General features: G+C 34.0%; 1 protein-coding gene across 1 annotated transcript in view; it reads right to left on the bottom strand.

The window, feature by feature from the left end:
- Positions 1-15,916, bottom strand: part of TBC1D32 (TBC1 domain family member 32) — a 238,765-nt gene that overhangs the window by 30,823 nt on the left and 192,026 nt on the right. The window contains exons 27-28 of the mRNA XM_037742935.1: positions 13,750-13,875; positions 8,497-8,580 (exon numbers count right to left, since the gene is read on the bottom strand). Of these exons, the coding sequence (XP_037598863.1) occupies positions 8,497-8,580; positions 13,750-13,875 (210 nt within the window). The remainder of the gene's footprint in view (positions 1-8,496; positions 8,581-13,749; positions 13,876-15,916) is intronic.

Below are 15,916 nucleotides of genomic sequence, written 5' to 3'. Positions count from 1 at the left end.
ACTTATAAGGCAGGAATTGAAATCTCAAAACTAAAACAAAATTGATGGGGAAAAATGAATAAGTAAAATTAAATAATTAAAAATGGATGTCTTCAGAGAATTCTGATGTATATGTTTGGCTGGTAACCAGTGATTTACTGATATAGGTAAAACTGTGTGGGATACGTAATACATACTTAAGAAGCAATGAGTGAATGAATAAACCAACATCCAATGAATAGCAACAAAAGAAATTGTACTTTAAATATCAAACTAGAAGCAAGGTGGAGAAGAAAATAGACATCGACATAAAAATATTTTCTGTATATGGAAATCAAGTAACACATAGAAGAGATAGCTCCCATTCCCTAAAGTCACTGTGAAAAGCATAATGAAATACATTGTTGAAGAGTCAATCAACCAATGACATGTATAGCATCATACTTACCCACTTACTAACAATGCTTAATTCAGGCTATCTTTTGAATAATAATTAACTCTCTAAGAGAGTTACTCTAAGAGAGAGTTAATTATTATTCAAAATAACCAGTAATTTTAATTATATATGCAATGGTTTCAAAATAAAATGAGTTGACAAAATTTATGTAACATGAACTGAGATCACTCAGTGTGGTAATGCATTCTGTTCTATTTTTGGTTTGCAAAGCTAGCACATACAGCAGCAGTAGAAGAAATTAAATCTATTCTGCCTGGCACTTGGCTAATAGTGTGGAAAAAAAATAAATTTTCAGAAGAGTAAAGAATTTCTCTACTGGAAGACAAATCCATGGATGGAGAGGCATTTACTACTTGGTTGCTTACCGACTTTCCTACTGCACTGCCGTATCTGTCCTAACATCAGAAAACTCCTACTATCCAAAGAAATCAATGGACTATATTTCTTCCTCCCTCCTTCCTTTCCCAAAGTCAGTCTGTATGTTCTGTTGCTTCTTTTCTAATAGGTGGTTGCATCCATGCATTTTATTCTATTCTTACTACCACAGAATTCAATACCTTGTGACCAGGCTACTGCACGCGTCTCAGCCTCTTAATTGGTATAGTCAGGGTTATTTGGGGGGGGGGGAATAAAAAAGCATTTCCATGTCTTGATTATGCAATTACCCTTGCCTGGAAGACTTTTCCCCTCTTCTCTTGTTTCTTTCTGTTCTAATAACCCAGGAGGCAGCACAAGTAACACTCCTGCCCTCTATTAATGCTTACTCCTCTTATCTTCCATGATGGTAGTAATTTGACACTGAAGTCCTTGTCTGCAGGACACCTGTGGCCCTTAAAATAAAACCTCTCATTGACAATAACCAAATTCAAACAGCAATTTAAAAAGCACATTGCCTGAAACCCAGTAGCCAGCTGAAAAACTATCCGTTTCTTTTATTTTCCACCTTACTATATGCTGCAATTTGTTTAATTCCTAATTATAGGTATATGCCCTATTTTTCCTTCCTGAGGAAAGGTTCATATTATTTCTCTTTGCAATTATAATGCACTGTGCTTTACTCATAAATGTTTCATAAACGTAAGATAGAAGACAGCATCTTTGCTTAATATTTCAAAGAAAGTATAAAAGGTGTTTTAAGTGTATTTAATTAAATTTAAAATGATATTTTAATAATCAAAAGGTGAAACAAGCAAAATGTTGATATTTTTTCTAACCTTTTGATTAACTAGCATCACGAAGAGAAAAGAAATAAAAATACATACTGCCCCGAAAGGGCCACTTAATTTATCATTTCAAAGAAGCAATTACACTGGAAAAAAAATCCCAACTTGTTCCAAGAAATTGAACCAACAAAAAGGAAATGCCTGTTAAGATATGGAAAGATACCTGTATGGATTTACAAACTGCAAATGTGCAGAACTTTATCTGTTTGTTCCTTCCTTTTTCTTTAAAGGGATAAACAGCCAAACTAATTTGATTTTTTCAGATTTGCAAATTTTATAATGGATTAAAATCCTGAGGGAGCTAACAACAGATGGATGATTGTGTTATTCTAATTTCAAATACCTTAGGGTTTAGAAGGCTGTCATTTTTTAAAAGATAATCAATTTCTCATTTCCAGAAACCTGAAAAACACTGAATATATTTACCCAGTATTTGTTTTGAAACATTTGATATCAAAACAATTTTTAATTTAAAGCAAATGGAGAGAAATTTTATAATTAAAAAATCATTGTTCCACTAGCCAAAAAATACATGATAAAGGATGAGGATATCTAAAACTCTGGGAAGAAAACAATGTACTAGCAACAAGCTCACTATAGCACAATAATGAATATTAATCAGTCAACAGAAAGTCACTTCAGTTTTTGGCTTTACCATGAGACTGGTGAATAGCTGTTCAGCTGGAACCCTTAAGGAATTTAAATCCACCTTCAGGGTTTATCTGCCTAGATAATACATTCAACAAAGCTGACATTTGAGAGCTCACTCAGCATAATTTAGAAATATAACAGAGGGCAGTAATGCATGCATAGTGAGCAATCAGTTTTGTTGAATATTTAGATAATATATACAATATAATTTTAATTTTAGATTTTCTACAGAAAATATGGTCCCATAAAACAATATGCAAAAGAGAGCTGTACAAATTGGAGATTATTATGCTTAAGTCTAAAGAAATGCCCACTTTGGTCATGCCAATTTCCATGATTATCACACTACATTAATACCTGTATGTTTTTCACATAAATTTATGTTCATTCATAAGGCTGTAATTTTCTTCACAAATGCTTTCCTTTAAAATCTCTTCACAATTTCTGCTTTCATTCCTCTATGCCTCTATTTCCTCATTTTAAATATGATGATTATATCTACTTCAGAGAGCAGTTATATGGTTGAATAATACAATGGCCTCAACATAATATATTATTTAAAAGAGATGATCAGTAGATATCCATTCCCTTCACCTACCTTAATTTTTGTTTAATAGTATCTTGTATTTTCTTCTCATGTCTTGGTTTTCATTCTCTTAGATCTTTTACCACTTTTCCAAATTTGTATTAGATGTCATTATGTGTAAATAAGCAGAGGGTCATCTACATATTCACATACGTCAACATACTTAGAATTGTTACAGAACTATAATACATTTCTTTGAATATGGATGTGAATATAGCGTGTGTGTATATATAAATGTCATGTTGAAGACACAAAGGATTTTGATATCTAACGTAACAATTTAATCTAGCCATATACAATATAATAAAACTATCAAAATGGTAGTTTAAAGTGAATGCAGTAGGAACAGAGAGGAGAGAATTCTGCTTAGAATACAAGAAGAGGTAACATTCTAGCTGAAACTTTACAGGTGAGTTAGGCATTATCATGTGGATGTCATGGAGAGGGAAACATCCAGCCAGAAGGAACAACAGGGGCAAAGGTTTAGTGAGGCAAATGCACAGAATGTGTTTGGGCAGTTAATGGTAATAAGGCTGGAAAGAGAGTGGGTCAAACTGGAAGCATATACATTAAAAAAATTTTTCTTTTTATGAAAATATACTTTGTCTAACTTGAATAAATAATACATATTTGAATGATGGTTTCTTCAGCAAAAGAAGTCATATCACCCTTTCAGGAAAGATAATCTATTATCAGTAGTATATGATAACTCTCTATTTTCTTCACTGTCTATTTACTGCCCCTTAAGTATTAGAATATTCATCCTTGGAAAACTTCATTTCTGTACTCCATTTCTTCCTTTACACAGTTACTATTATAAAATAATCTTTGTAAGGTGCAGACAAATCACGTAAAGTTTCTGCTCAGAAATACTGAATGGTTTACTCTATTGCCTATTAAATTAAGATACTCATTGACATACTTTATAAAGCCTTCTCTGTCAATCTTTTATCCATTTTTTCCTTTATTTGACAAGCACTTATTGACATTGTTATTCTGGGTGCAGAGAATAAAATGATAGGTAAAACACAAAAACAACCTTAAAGAAATGTGCAGGAATGTGAAGAATTAGACACTAAGTCAGAATATGAGAAAGAAATTACAATGAGATGTATTGGCTTTATATACCAAGCTGATGGATTAGTAACTTGTATTTCTAGCCTATACTTTTCCTCTGCACTTGATTCACATACCCAGCATGTACAAAACATATTTATTTGGATGTCCAACAAGTATCTAAAGCAACAAAACAGCCAGCTTCTAATCTTTCTTTCCTCACCTATTCCTCTTCCTCTCAGTGGCTAATCATTCCATTCTCCTGGTAACTCAGAAAAATAGCTTAGAGTCCTCCTTGACTCCTTTCTTTCTCTCATGTCCCACATTCAATCTGTTACCCAATTCTGTTGGCCCTATCTTTAAAATATATCCAGAATCCAAACACTTCTCACCATCTCCATTATAGACATCTTCATTGAGCCATTACGGTTTTTTAGTAGCCTCTTAACTCATTTCCCTGCATCAGTCTTTTGTTCTACTTCAGCCTTTTCTCAACAACACAGCCACAATGCTCTTAATAAAATGTAAATTAGCATGTCATGCCTATGTTCAAAACCCTGCAATGACATTCAAGAACCTGTATCATGCTCTCCTACCTGACTTTAACACGACCAATTCCCCTCCCTTACTCCTCTCTGGCCATATTAGTCCCTTCATGGCCATTTGTTAGCACTCTCTTGGCCTGAAAATACCCATATATCTTGCCTGCACTTCCCCTACTGGACTGTGGTAAAAATAAACCACATCATCAATAAAACTTCATATGTAAACTATTTATTACTGTAACTTTTACTCCCAACTAAAACTTCCTAGCTCCTTTTTCTGCTGTGTATTTCCTCATTGATCATTATACCTTTTAACTTCCTGAATATTTTACTTATTTTCTCTCTTCCCACTAGAAAGTAAACTCCAAGAGGGCAAGACTTTGTCTGTCAGAGTGCCAGTACCTAATATAGTATAATTTATTGAATGATGAACACATGAGTGTCTGGGACAGGGGTTAGTTGGGATTGATGTGAAGAGTTTAATATTCTGCATGGAAAGAAAGTATGATCCTAGAAAAAAGGAAGGGGCAGGATAATGTAAGATCATGGATATGAGGTAAGCTGAGACTTTACGCTGCAGTCAATGGTAAGAAATGGTAGAGGAATGAGTGGGTTGGATTTACATTTGAAAGGTCACTCTGAGAGCAGTGATTTTTTTCAAAGAGTAGCTCTGAAAAAAAAAAACAGACTGCAAGTAGAGATACCAACTAAAAAGGTTATGATGACAACTTCTCTTGTTTCAGATCTTAATGGAAAAGCTTTTTATTTTTTCCCCACTCAGTATAATGTTAGCTGTGAGTTTATCACATATGGTCTTTACTGTGTTAAGGTATGTTCCTTCTATACTCAATTCGTTGAGAGTTGTTTTTTTTTTTTTTAATCATAGATAATGCTGAATTTTGTCAAATGCTTTTTCAGTATCTATTGAAATGATTATGTAGTTTTTGCCTGGATGATCTATGCATGGCCAAAAGTAGTGTGAAGTCCTCTAGAATTGTATTGTAGTTAATCTCTTGCATAAAGTCTACTAATATTTGTTTTATGACTCTGAGTGCTCCAGTGTTAGGTGCATGTATATTTATTACTGTTATATCCTCTCACTAAATTGATTCCTTTATCATTATACAATGACTTTTTTGGTCTCTTTTTATAGTCTTCTATTTCATCTGATATAAGTACAGTTACTCCTTTTATGGCTGCAGTTAGTATAAAATACCTTTTTCTATTATTCCACTTTCAATCTATGTGAGTCTTGATAAGTGGATTGAGTTTCTTGTAGGAAGCACATAGTTAGCTGTTTTGATATTCAGCGACTTTGTATCTTTCAGTAGAAAAATTCAGTCCATTTATATTCAATGTTATTATAAATAATAGCCAGTTTACTGCTTGTTTACTAATTATTGTGTGATCCCTCTCTTCCTTTATCCTTTCTTACTATCTTATTTTGCATTTATTTTTTTCTACTGGTATTTTTTAGGGCATCTATTTTAGGTTTTTTGGTTTCTGTTTACCATGAGGCTTACAAAACCTTCCTATTAATGAGTTATCTGAAACAGATAATAACTTGATTGCAAAAACAAACAAGAACTATACACATTAATTCCTTTCTACCCCCATTTTGAATTTAGATGTCACAATTCATATTATTTATATTGCCTATCACTTAACAAATAGTCGTAGTTACTATTTTTAATAGTTTGTCTTTTAGTCTTCTTAGTAAAGACATAAGTGGTTTACATACCACAACTAAATAATCATGTTAGCATAATCATGTTAGCATCCTTTTCCTTCCATTTTAAGAACTCCCTTTAACACTTCTTGCATGTAGGTCTGACAGTATTAAATTCCCTCAACTTTTGTTTGTTTGGGAAAGTCTTTTATTCTCCCTCATGTCTTAAGGATAGCTTTACTGGATATGATATTCTTGGTTTACATGTTCTTTTTTTTTTTTTTAATTTTTTTTCCTAACACTTGGAGTATATTGTCCTACGCATTCTTGTCCTGTAAAGTATCTGCTGTCAGGCATATTGGAGCTCCTTAATATATCATTTGCTTACTTTCTCTCACTGCTTTCAGGATCCTCTCTTTGTCTTTTACTTTTGAGAGTCTGACTCTAATATGTACTGGGGTATTCTTATTTGAATGGAATCTTAATTGTTGACCTTTGATCTTCCTGTATCTAGTCATTTGTACATTTTTCTAGATTTGGAGAGATTTCCGTTATTGTTTCCTGGAATAAACTTTCTAGCCCCTGTCTTTCTCAGCTCCCTCTTTAATTACAATAACTCAAATATTTGTTCTTTTGATGTTGTTATAGATCCTATAAGCCTTCTTTATTCCTTTTCATCCTTTTTTTCTCCTCAGACTATGTATTTTTAAATTGTCTTCAAGCTCACTGATTTTTTTTCTTCTGTTTAATCAATTCTGCTGTTGATGCTCTTTATCACATTTTTCATTTCAATCACTGTATTTTTCAGCTCCAGGATTTCTGCTTAACTTTTAAGAATGATTTCAATCTCCCTATTAAATTTCTCTGATAAGTTTCTGAATTGATCTCAGTGTTTTCTTGAAGTTTGTTGAACTTCCTTAAAACAACAATTTAGAAATCTTTGTAAGATCACACATATCCATCATTTTATAGTCTTTGGCATCTCATTTTGTTCATCTGGTCAGGTCATACGTACATGAATGTTTTTAATATTTGAGGACATGCAATGATACCTACACATTGCGGAATTATGTATTTATTTCAGTCTTTGCAGTCTAGATTTATTTGTGCCTATCCTTCTAGAGGGCTTTCCAGGGAATCTAAGCAGACTCTCTGTAGAGTTCCCTGAGCCGATGACTACCGTACCCATCTAGAGAACATTCTAAGTCCAGGCTTGCTGCATGTCTTGCAAGGAATGAGGTTGACACAGTGTTCCAGCCCAGAAAGGCATAGGGAAGATCTAAAGAGAGCACTGGGGCTATGCAAGAACTCTGGCCAGGAATCAGAGTCCAGATGACTGTAACCCCCAGATGGGTGTGTTTCCCAGCAGTTATCTATATAAGGAAGACTGGAGTTGAGACTCAGCCCCTCAGAATCTCCTGTGGGACGGGGCTAATAGGCTGTCTCATTGGCTCAGACAGGCATGTATAAGCCAGCAGGTCTTTGCACAAGTTGGGGTAGTTCCTCAGTTGCAACAGGAGGGACCAGAGCTGATACTAAGGCTCCTCAGGATCAACCGTAAGATGCAGCCTCATGTGCCTATCATACTGGCTCAGATGGGCGCACATTTCCTAGGAGGTCTTTGCAATAATAAGACAGCTCTCCAACTGCTGTATAAGAGACAAGAGCTGATGCCAGGACCCTAGGGATCTAACATGGGATAGAAGCTGGAAACACATGTCTCAGTTCAGAGGGGTACATGTCATCCCGTATGTCCCTGCACAGTTAAGACTGCCACAGAAGAAGCCAGGGCTGAGACTGGCCTCTCTCAGTATCTGCTCTGGGACACAGGCCAGCATGCCTAACACAATGACCCAGACAAATGTATGTATCTTTTCTTAGACATACTGGGTTTGAGGGATTCTGTGGTTTATCCAGTTGATGTTTACTTATTAGGCAGCTGGAAATATAAGAACGAAGCCTATAGCAGATCTTTGAGTGAAAGATATAAATTTTGAAATCATCAACATATGAGAGATAGGTAAAACAGCATAAGCAGAAAAGACCACTAGGGAATAATAGATAGAAGAGTAGAAGACATTGCTTAAGGCAAAACAACTTCTAGTGGATAGAGAAATAAAAAAAAGAGCTCAAGAAAGAATCCCAGAGTTACAAGGAAACCCAGACATTTACAAAGAAAAGAGACTTAATGATATCTGGAATGTATATGGCACCAAGTAAGAGATTGTTAGAAAGGGAAAACTGGATACGTATAATCTTATTACATATCTCCACTAATTATCTCTTTGTATACTGGGTATTTTTCAAACTTCAAAATGTTTAAAATGTACCTGTATACTCCACTGAAGGGAAGTAGCATTCAGACTGGCTTTCAGTGAGATGAAACACAAAATTTTCAAGTAATTCTACTAAGGCTGTAATAAACAAGAGAATAATTAGGATACTAAAGGTCAGGATAATATGTGACAATGCATTCTTAAATCACAAAACTAGCAGATAAAAGTCACCTGAACTTCTTCACAGATACACTCTAAGGGAGTTCAATTCAAATGCATACTGTTTTAGTATTCATAACACTGTTTCTGATGCAAATTAAACTTTAATAGCTTAGCTGAGAACCTATTCAATATAAAACTGAAAAGGAATCATCTGTTATCTTTAGATCCTCTAAGAATTATTTTAGAATTTGCTAAATGATTTCAAAACTGAAAGAAAAGTTATCACTTAACTATGCTACAATACCTTACCTTCGTTCTTTATGCATAACAGAAAAAAATATTAGTTGGCTCTAAGGCTAGGATCAATGCACAGCTCATTCAAAATCAGGACATACTATATGTTTTATATGCTTTGCAACTGATGGTGTCTATTCAAGGCAAGCAATATCAAAAGAAGGCTTGCCCTATCTAGCTTGGAGGTGATAAAATGGTTATTCTCTAGGCTGGTTTGATAATGCTACTACACTTGCATCTAATACTCCTGAAATGGACATAAGCAGGTACAATACTAATTATATTGTACAATATAATTAGTATGCAATCCAGAGTTTGTTGTGGGTTTGATGGTTTTTTTTTTTGGTTTTTTTTTTTTTTTGCTGAAAAGAAATAAATTTGTAGAGTCACTGTTATGATCTTACATAGAAAGTGCACTTTACTCATTACATAAAATTGTCCCTTAATTACATCCAGGATATTAACTCAAGCCTATATTAACTAAACGAACCCTATTTCACATACAAGTACATTTTAAGCATATAATTCTTGAAGAAAAATTAGTGTTCAGTGGGTGGAAAGTCCAAAATCAAAGAGCTGACAAGCTCTATCTCAAAATATTATAGTGGCTTAGGATGAAAATGAAATAATTTTATTCACTGAACTCTATTCATATTATGATTTCAAAGTTAAATGAGTATTAAAAGTATAAGAATCCAATAGTTGAAGGTCAGAAAGGATATCAGTATTAAAAGCTATTTATGTTTATAGCTGTTTAGACTGGTACTATCTTCATGCATAGACATAAATTTTGCCATATTTATAAAAATCTTTCAAAGGTCTTTCTTCTATGAATTAACAAATAAAACAGCCCTCAGGTGAGAGCACTTAAATTATATGTATATGAACTTCTTTCTTTATAAATCACTTAATACTGTCTCTTGAGATTATAAATTTTGCAGAAAGAACGTCTTGATGAAGTTCAGATATAATCATTCTTAGTTTAATGATAATAATCTAAGATGTAAAATATACATTAGTAACAAAGTACAGAAAGACACTTTTATTACTCTAAACATTATTTAATTATTTTTACTTTAGCACAACCGTGTTCACTACACACCGTGTATTTAAGTAAAGTGCCTGAGTTAATGGGAAAAGACACAGAATACTGCTAAGCAATTCTTTGAAACCTTTGCCTGAGATTAGGTCAGAAATATAGAAGATTCATCATATCTGTGAGGGAACTACACACAACTTAATTTGAAATTTAAGAGTCACATGACTAACTGCATACATAGCAAGCCACACTATTTTCTGGCAAGTACTGACATTCAAATATAATGTTATTAGATCAGCATATTAGAGGCTTACAGGTAAATTAATTATATATTGCATAGGTTAAAAAGGCATTACTAAAGTACCCCAAGAAGGTTCTAGATGTCTACTTATGTCTGTTTATTCATTTTGTTCAGCAACCTTCTGAACAGCCTGAAGGACAGGCTATACTCATGTAACAATGCTAAAGATTGATCCATACATGGTAATTGAACCTATGACTCTCATCTCATTAGTACATCTTTCTAATCACCTGTAAGTGTAGCTGAACTACATAATTACTAGAACGGCTATTTATCTCAGTATGACCAACAGCCTCACTGTCAACCCAATGAAAATTCCATTAACTCAAGGAAATTAATTCATGTCACAATCCTTAACTTTAAAACAAATTAACTCTATGCTGTTACTATCCAGAAAGTAAACTACAGAAAATTGTTTCCTCTAAAGTGAATTTTTAAATTTTAAATGACAGCTCTAAAATTTCTATAGAGTAGTAAATTATGGGCCTTCTCCCTTTAATCATGTCTATTCCCTGGGATAGGAATATGACACAAATAGACTGTAAAACCAAAATTCATATTTATATACTAAGAACATGTGGGTTTTCTGCTGAGGGAAAACTAAAGGCAGACTGTTCAAGGATACTTGGATGTTGATTCTGCTTTCACCTTTGGTCTTGCCATCCGCTATGGTCTGAATGTCAGTATTCCTAAAAATTTCCTTTGTTAGAATCCATACATACCCAAAGTGATAGTACTCAGAAGTTTTGCCTTTAGGAAGTGAGTAAGTCATGAGGATTCTGTCCTCATGAAAAGAATGAGTGCTCTTATAAAAGAGGTTGAAGGGAGCTGTCCTGCCCTCTATTTTACCAAGTGAGGATGTAGTAAGAAGGCACCATCTCTGAAGTAGAGAGCAATTCTTTACAAGACACGAAATCTGCTGGTGCCTTGATCTTGGTCTTCCCTCCTTCCAGAAATATAAGAAGTAATGTTCTAATGATTATAAATTACCCAGCCTCAAGTATTTTCCTTTGGCAGCCTGAAGAGACTAAGATACCATCACAAGAATAACTGATTAAAAACTAGGACAGCTCCATGCTTTGAGCACCCATAAAACCATTCTGTTTTTTACTTTCAGTACAGTATTCAATAAACTACACTTGATTATAAAATAGTTTTGTGCTGATTTTGACTATCTATAGGCTAACTTAAGTATTCTGAGCACATTTAAGTTTGGCTAGGATAAGCTATGACATTCAGTAAGTTAGGTCTGTTAAATGCATTTTCAACTTACGATGTGTTTATTGGGAGGGAGCCTCATTGTAAGTTGAAGGGCATCTGTATAATATTGTATTGAGTGAATAAAATAGTATGGTTCATAATGACTGATCTTGATTAAATATAAAAAGTAAATATATGAAGGATTAAATTATAGGTAAGTTTTATCTCTTTATTTTGCTTAATTATAATTTCTGATTTTCATAAAATAAACATGTATTAGATAATTGTCCAGTTGCTAAATGATGACTACTTAAAGTAGTTGCAGATAAGATGAATGAGAAAGAAGAAATCAGGGATATACTTAGGAATAAATTCTGTAAGACTTGGTGACTAGGAGGATAGGAATCATTCAGGGGATAAAAGGAAGAAGTCAAGGAAAATTCGATTTCTCCTTCCAATAGATACTACAGGTAATGAGAAAGGGAAAGCAACAGGAAGAACATACTTCATTTTCTATTCTCCATGGTATCTCACACAGGAAAAACCTAAAAATTGGGAGCACTAAAATTTAAACAAAGGGGACAATAGGATTAAATTACCAGAGCAAAATAAAAAGAAACTTAAATTTAGACAAAGGTAAATTAGAAATCACAAAATCATGTTCCTTTTTTAAAAAGAGGACTCTTTTACCATGATTTTTGCATTGAGTAATTATGCAGAATCACCTGATGCTTATTGTTAGAGAGATTTTGCCCCAGCACTAGTTTCCATTAAAAAGGAGCCCTTAGGCTCTATTTTTAGGAGTATCAAAGTAATAAATAGGCAAGGCATGGTGGCTCATGCCTGTAATCCCAGCACTTTGGGAGGCTGAGGCAGATGGATCACCTGAGGTCAGGAGTTTGAGGCCAGACTGACCAACACAGTAAAATCACATCTCTACTAAAAATATGAAAATTAATCAGGCATTGTGACATGTGCCTATAATCTCAGATACTTGGGAGGCTGAGGCAGAAGAATCGCCTAAACTCAGGAGGTGGAGGTTGCAGTAAGCCAAGATCACACCAAGGCACTCCAGCCTGGGTGACAGCCGGAGACTGTCTCAAAAACAAAACAAAACAAAACAAAACAAAACAAAAAACAAAACAGAAATGAATAACTGAGGTTAAGACTTGTGGAAAGTGCCCCAAGATACCAAGATTCCAAAGAGAACACAATTTTAACGGTAATGTTCTACATGTTTGATCTGTTTCAGAGGAATTAATTAGGATTAAATAGCTGATATATCTCTTTTGTCTTACTATGCTTGTTAGACAGAGATAAACTCAGAACATACATACACATTTAGTTACTGTGTTTAAACTGAACATCATTCCAATCTGCTGCTTTCTTAATTCTTACTGGTATGTATAGCCCACTGATACAGTTTATATTGAATATTCTCTATTACTCAAACAATGGTAAATATATACCTAGAATAGATACTTTAAAAATATCTAAGGGGATAAAACATAGCTAACTGCTCAGTTTATACTCAAACTTTGGAGAACAATGTTTAGTTTCTTAGCCATAAATATATATCATTATTCTCTGAAAATATTTCTCCAACAACTAACAATATAAAAACTTTTCCCTATTTCCCATTTTAAATTTTAGAACAAATGACAAAAATATGAAAACTATAAAGCAGTGCTGATAAAGTGAATAACATTTTTAAGTTACAGTTTTCAGAAAATCTAGCTTAAATTGACATTAGAGCTTTTTTCTTAGCACTTCTTTTTACTATATTCAAAATAAATAATTTTAATTTTAAAAATGATGACTTCAGAAAACAAATGTACAAGTAGATAACTGAATACAAATAAACGTGTTTGCTAATTTAGAAAACATAGCTGTTCCCTTAAAACAAAATTTCTTTAGGAGTCAATAAATTTACTTGGAGGAATATGAAAGTGATTCAAAATAACAATGTTGATTAGAAAATCAATAAAATTTCTAAAAATATAGCAATATGTTACATACAGGTAAAAACTGGTAAAACCAAGCAAACTGCTTCCTAGGGTGAAGGTAGTGTTCTAGTTTTGCTCACAAAAAAAGAAAAAACAATAAAAAAAAAAAAAAAAAGCAACACTCACTAGTGTCTCAGATTTTAATTTGTGTTCTCTCAGGATCCCAAGTTTCTCAGAAATCAGTGAGCTTCTGGAATTAGGAATATGTTTCCTACATATGCCAATACTAATCTTTAGGAATCACAGATTCTATCAATACAATTTTCATACATTACAAAAACCCACTATGGAAATAATATACTTACCCTCTCCACTGATTGTATCAGGTTTGGCTTTCATTATTTTGCAAAATTGTCTTCGGCAGTTTTCTATCCATTCAGTTTGTTTATCAGATATTTTGAGGCACAATAAAAGCTTGCCAAGATCACTGTCTAATCAGAAAGATACATTTTATGTTATTACAATAAGACATGATAGATACACTGAAAAATCATTAATGTTAACTATGTAAAGAGTTGAAAGTTCCATATGGAATACATATGGCTTTCAAAGGAAACAGATATTCTTCTGTAATTACATCTTATACCATTAATTGTTATATTTATTAAAAGTTCATATCAGTGAATTATTGATTAACTAAAAGTTCACAAAATGGATTGTGATTTGTTACCATCATTCGTGAATAGGTTTTTCCTTATATGAATATGGCTCACTGCTAAGTATCTGTTTGTTTGTCTGTTGGTTTAAATATATTTTCTTGTACTTTAGGTTCTGGGGTACATGTGAAGAATATGCAGGATTGTTGCACAGATACATACATAGCAATGTGGTTTGCTGCTCCATACCCATCACCTATATCTGGCATTTTTCCCCACGTTATCCCTCCCCAAATCCCTACCCCTACTGTCCCTCCCCTAGTCCCCCACAACAGACCCGGATGTGTGATGCTCCCCTCCCTGTGTCCATGTGTTCTCACTGTTCGACACCCACCCATGAGTGAGAACATGTGGTGTTTTTCTGTTCTTGTGTCAGTTTGCTGAGAATGATGGTTTCCAGAATCATCCACCTCCCTACAAAGGACACAAACTCATCGTCTTTTATGGCTGCACAGTAATCCATGATGTATATGTGCCACATTTTACTTGTCCAGTCTATCATTGATGGGCATGTGGGTTGGTTCCAGGTCTTTGCTATTGTAAACAGTGCCGCAATGAACATACATGTGCATGTGTCTTTATAACAGAATGATTTATAATCCTTTGGATATATACCCAGTAATAGCGTGCTGAGTTAAATGAAATTTCTATTTCTAAGCCCTTGAGGAAGCGCCACACTGTCTTCCACAATGGTTGAACTAATTTACACTCCCACCAATGGTGTAAAATGTTCCTATCTCCACACCCTCTCCAGCATCTGTTGTCTCCAGATTTGTTAATGATTGCCATTCTAACTGGCATGAGGTGGTATCTCAATGTAGTTTTGATTTGCATTTCTCTAATGACCAGTGATGATGAGCACTTTTTTCATGTTTGTTGGCTTCAAATATGTCTTCTTTTGAAAAGTGCCTGTTCATGTCCTTTGCCCACTTTTGAATGGGCTTGTTTGTTTTTTTCTTGTAAATCTGTTTTAGTTCTTTGTAGATTCTGGATATTAGCCCTTTGTCAGATCAGTAGATTGCAAAAATTTTTTCCCATTCTGTTGGTTGCCAGTTCACTCTAACGATTGTTTCTTTTGCTGTGCAGAAGCTCTGAGGTTTAATTAGGTCCCATTTGTCTATTTTGGCTTTTGCTGCCAATGCTTTTGGTGTTTTAGTCATGAAGTCCTTGCCTATGCCAATGTCCTGAATGGTTTTGCCTAGGTTTTCTTCTAGGGTTCTTATGGTGTTAGGTCTTATGTTTAAGTCTTTAATCCAACTGGAGTTAATTTTAGTGTAAGGTGTCAGGAAGGGGTCCAGTTTCTGCTTTCTTCACATGGCTGGCCAGTTTTCCCAACACCATTTATTAAACAATTCCCTTATTCCTTGTTTTTATCAGGTTTGTCAAAGATCAAGATCAATCTTTGTCAAGGCTGTAGATGTCTTGCATTGCCTCTGAGGCCTCTGTTCTGTTCCATTGGTCTATATCTCTGTTTTGTTACCATTGCCATGCAGTTTTGATTACTGTAGCCTTGTAGTATAGTTTGAAGTCAGGTAGTGCAATGCCTCCAGCTTTGTTCTTTTTGCTTAGAATTCACTTGGCTATAAGTATCTGTTTTAATTGATAGCGTAAACCTTAAAATTGCATTAAGTAGACTGACAGGAACACTATACTCATTCCTCATGTACTTTCAGATACAATTTTATTCACTTCTTTAAAAGCAAAAAGAAAGCATAAGAGTAAAAAATCTTCAGTCAATCATTTAGTTATTCATCTTGGAAAAAACATGCTGATGAAGGGGTTAAATAGGCTCTTCTGGCATATTGATTATTTAAAT

Source organism: Cebus imitator, unplaced genomic scaffold (genome assembly GCF_001604975.1).
Source record: "Cebus imitator isolate Cc_AM_T3 unplaced genomic scaffold, Cebus_imitator-1.0 Scaffold130, whole genome shotgun sequence".
NCBI classification, from domain to species: Eukaryota; Metazoa; Chordata; class Mammalia; order Primates; family Cebidae; genus Cebus; species Cebus imitator.
The sequence above is the reverse complement of the archived record's forward strand: the minus strand, read 5'-3'. Positions and strand labels throughout refer to the sequence as shown.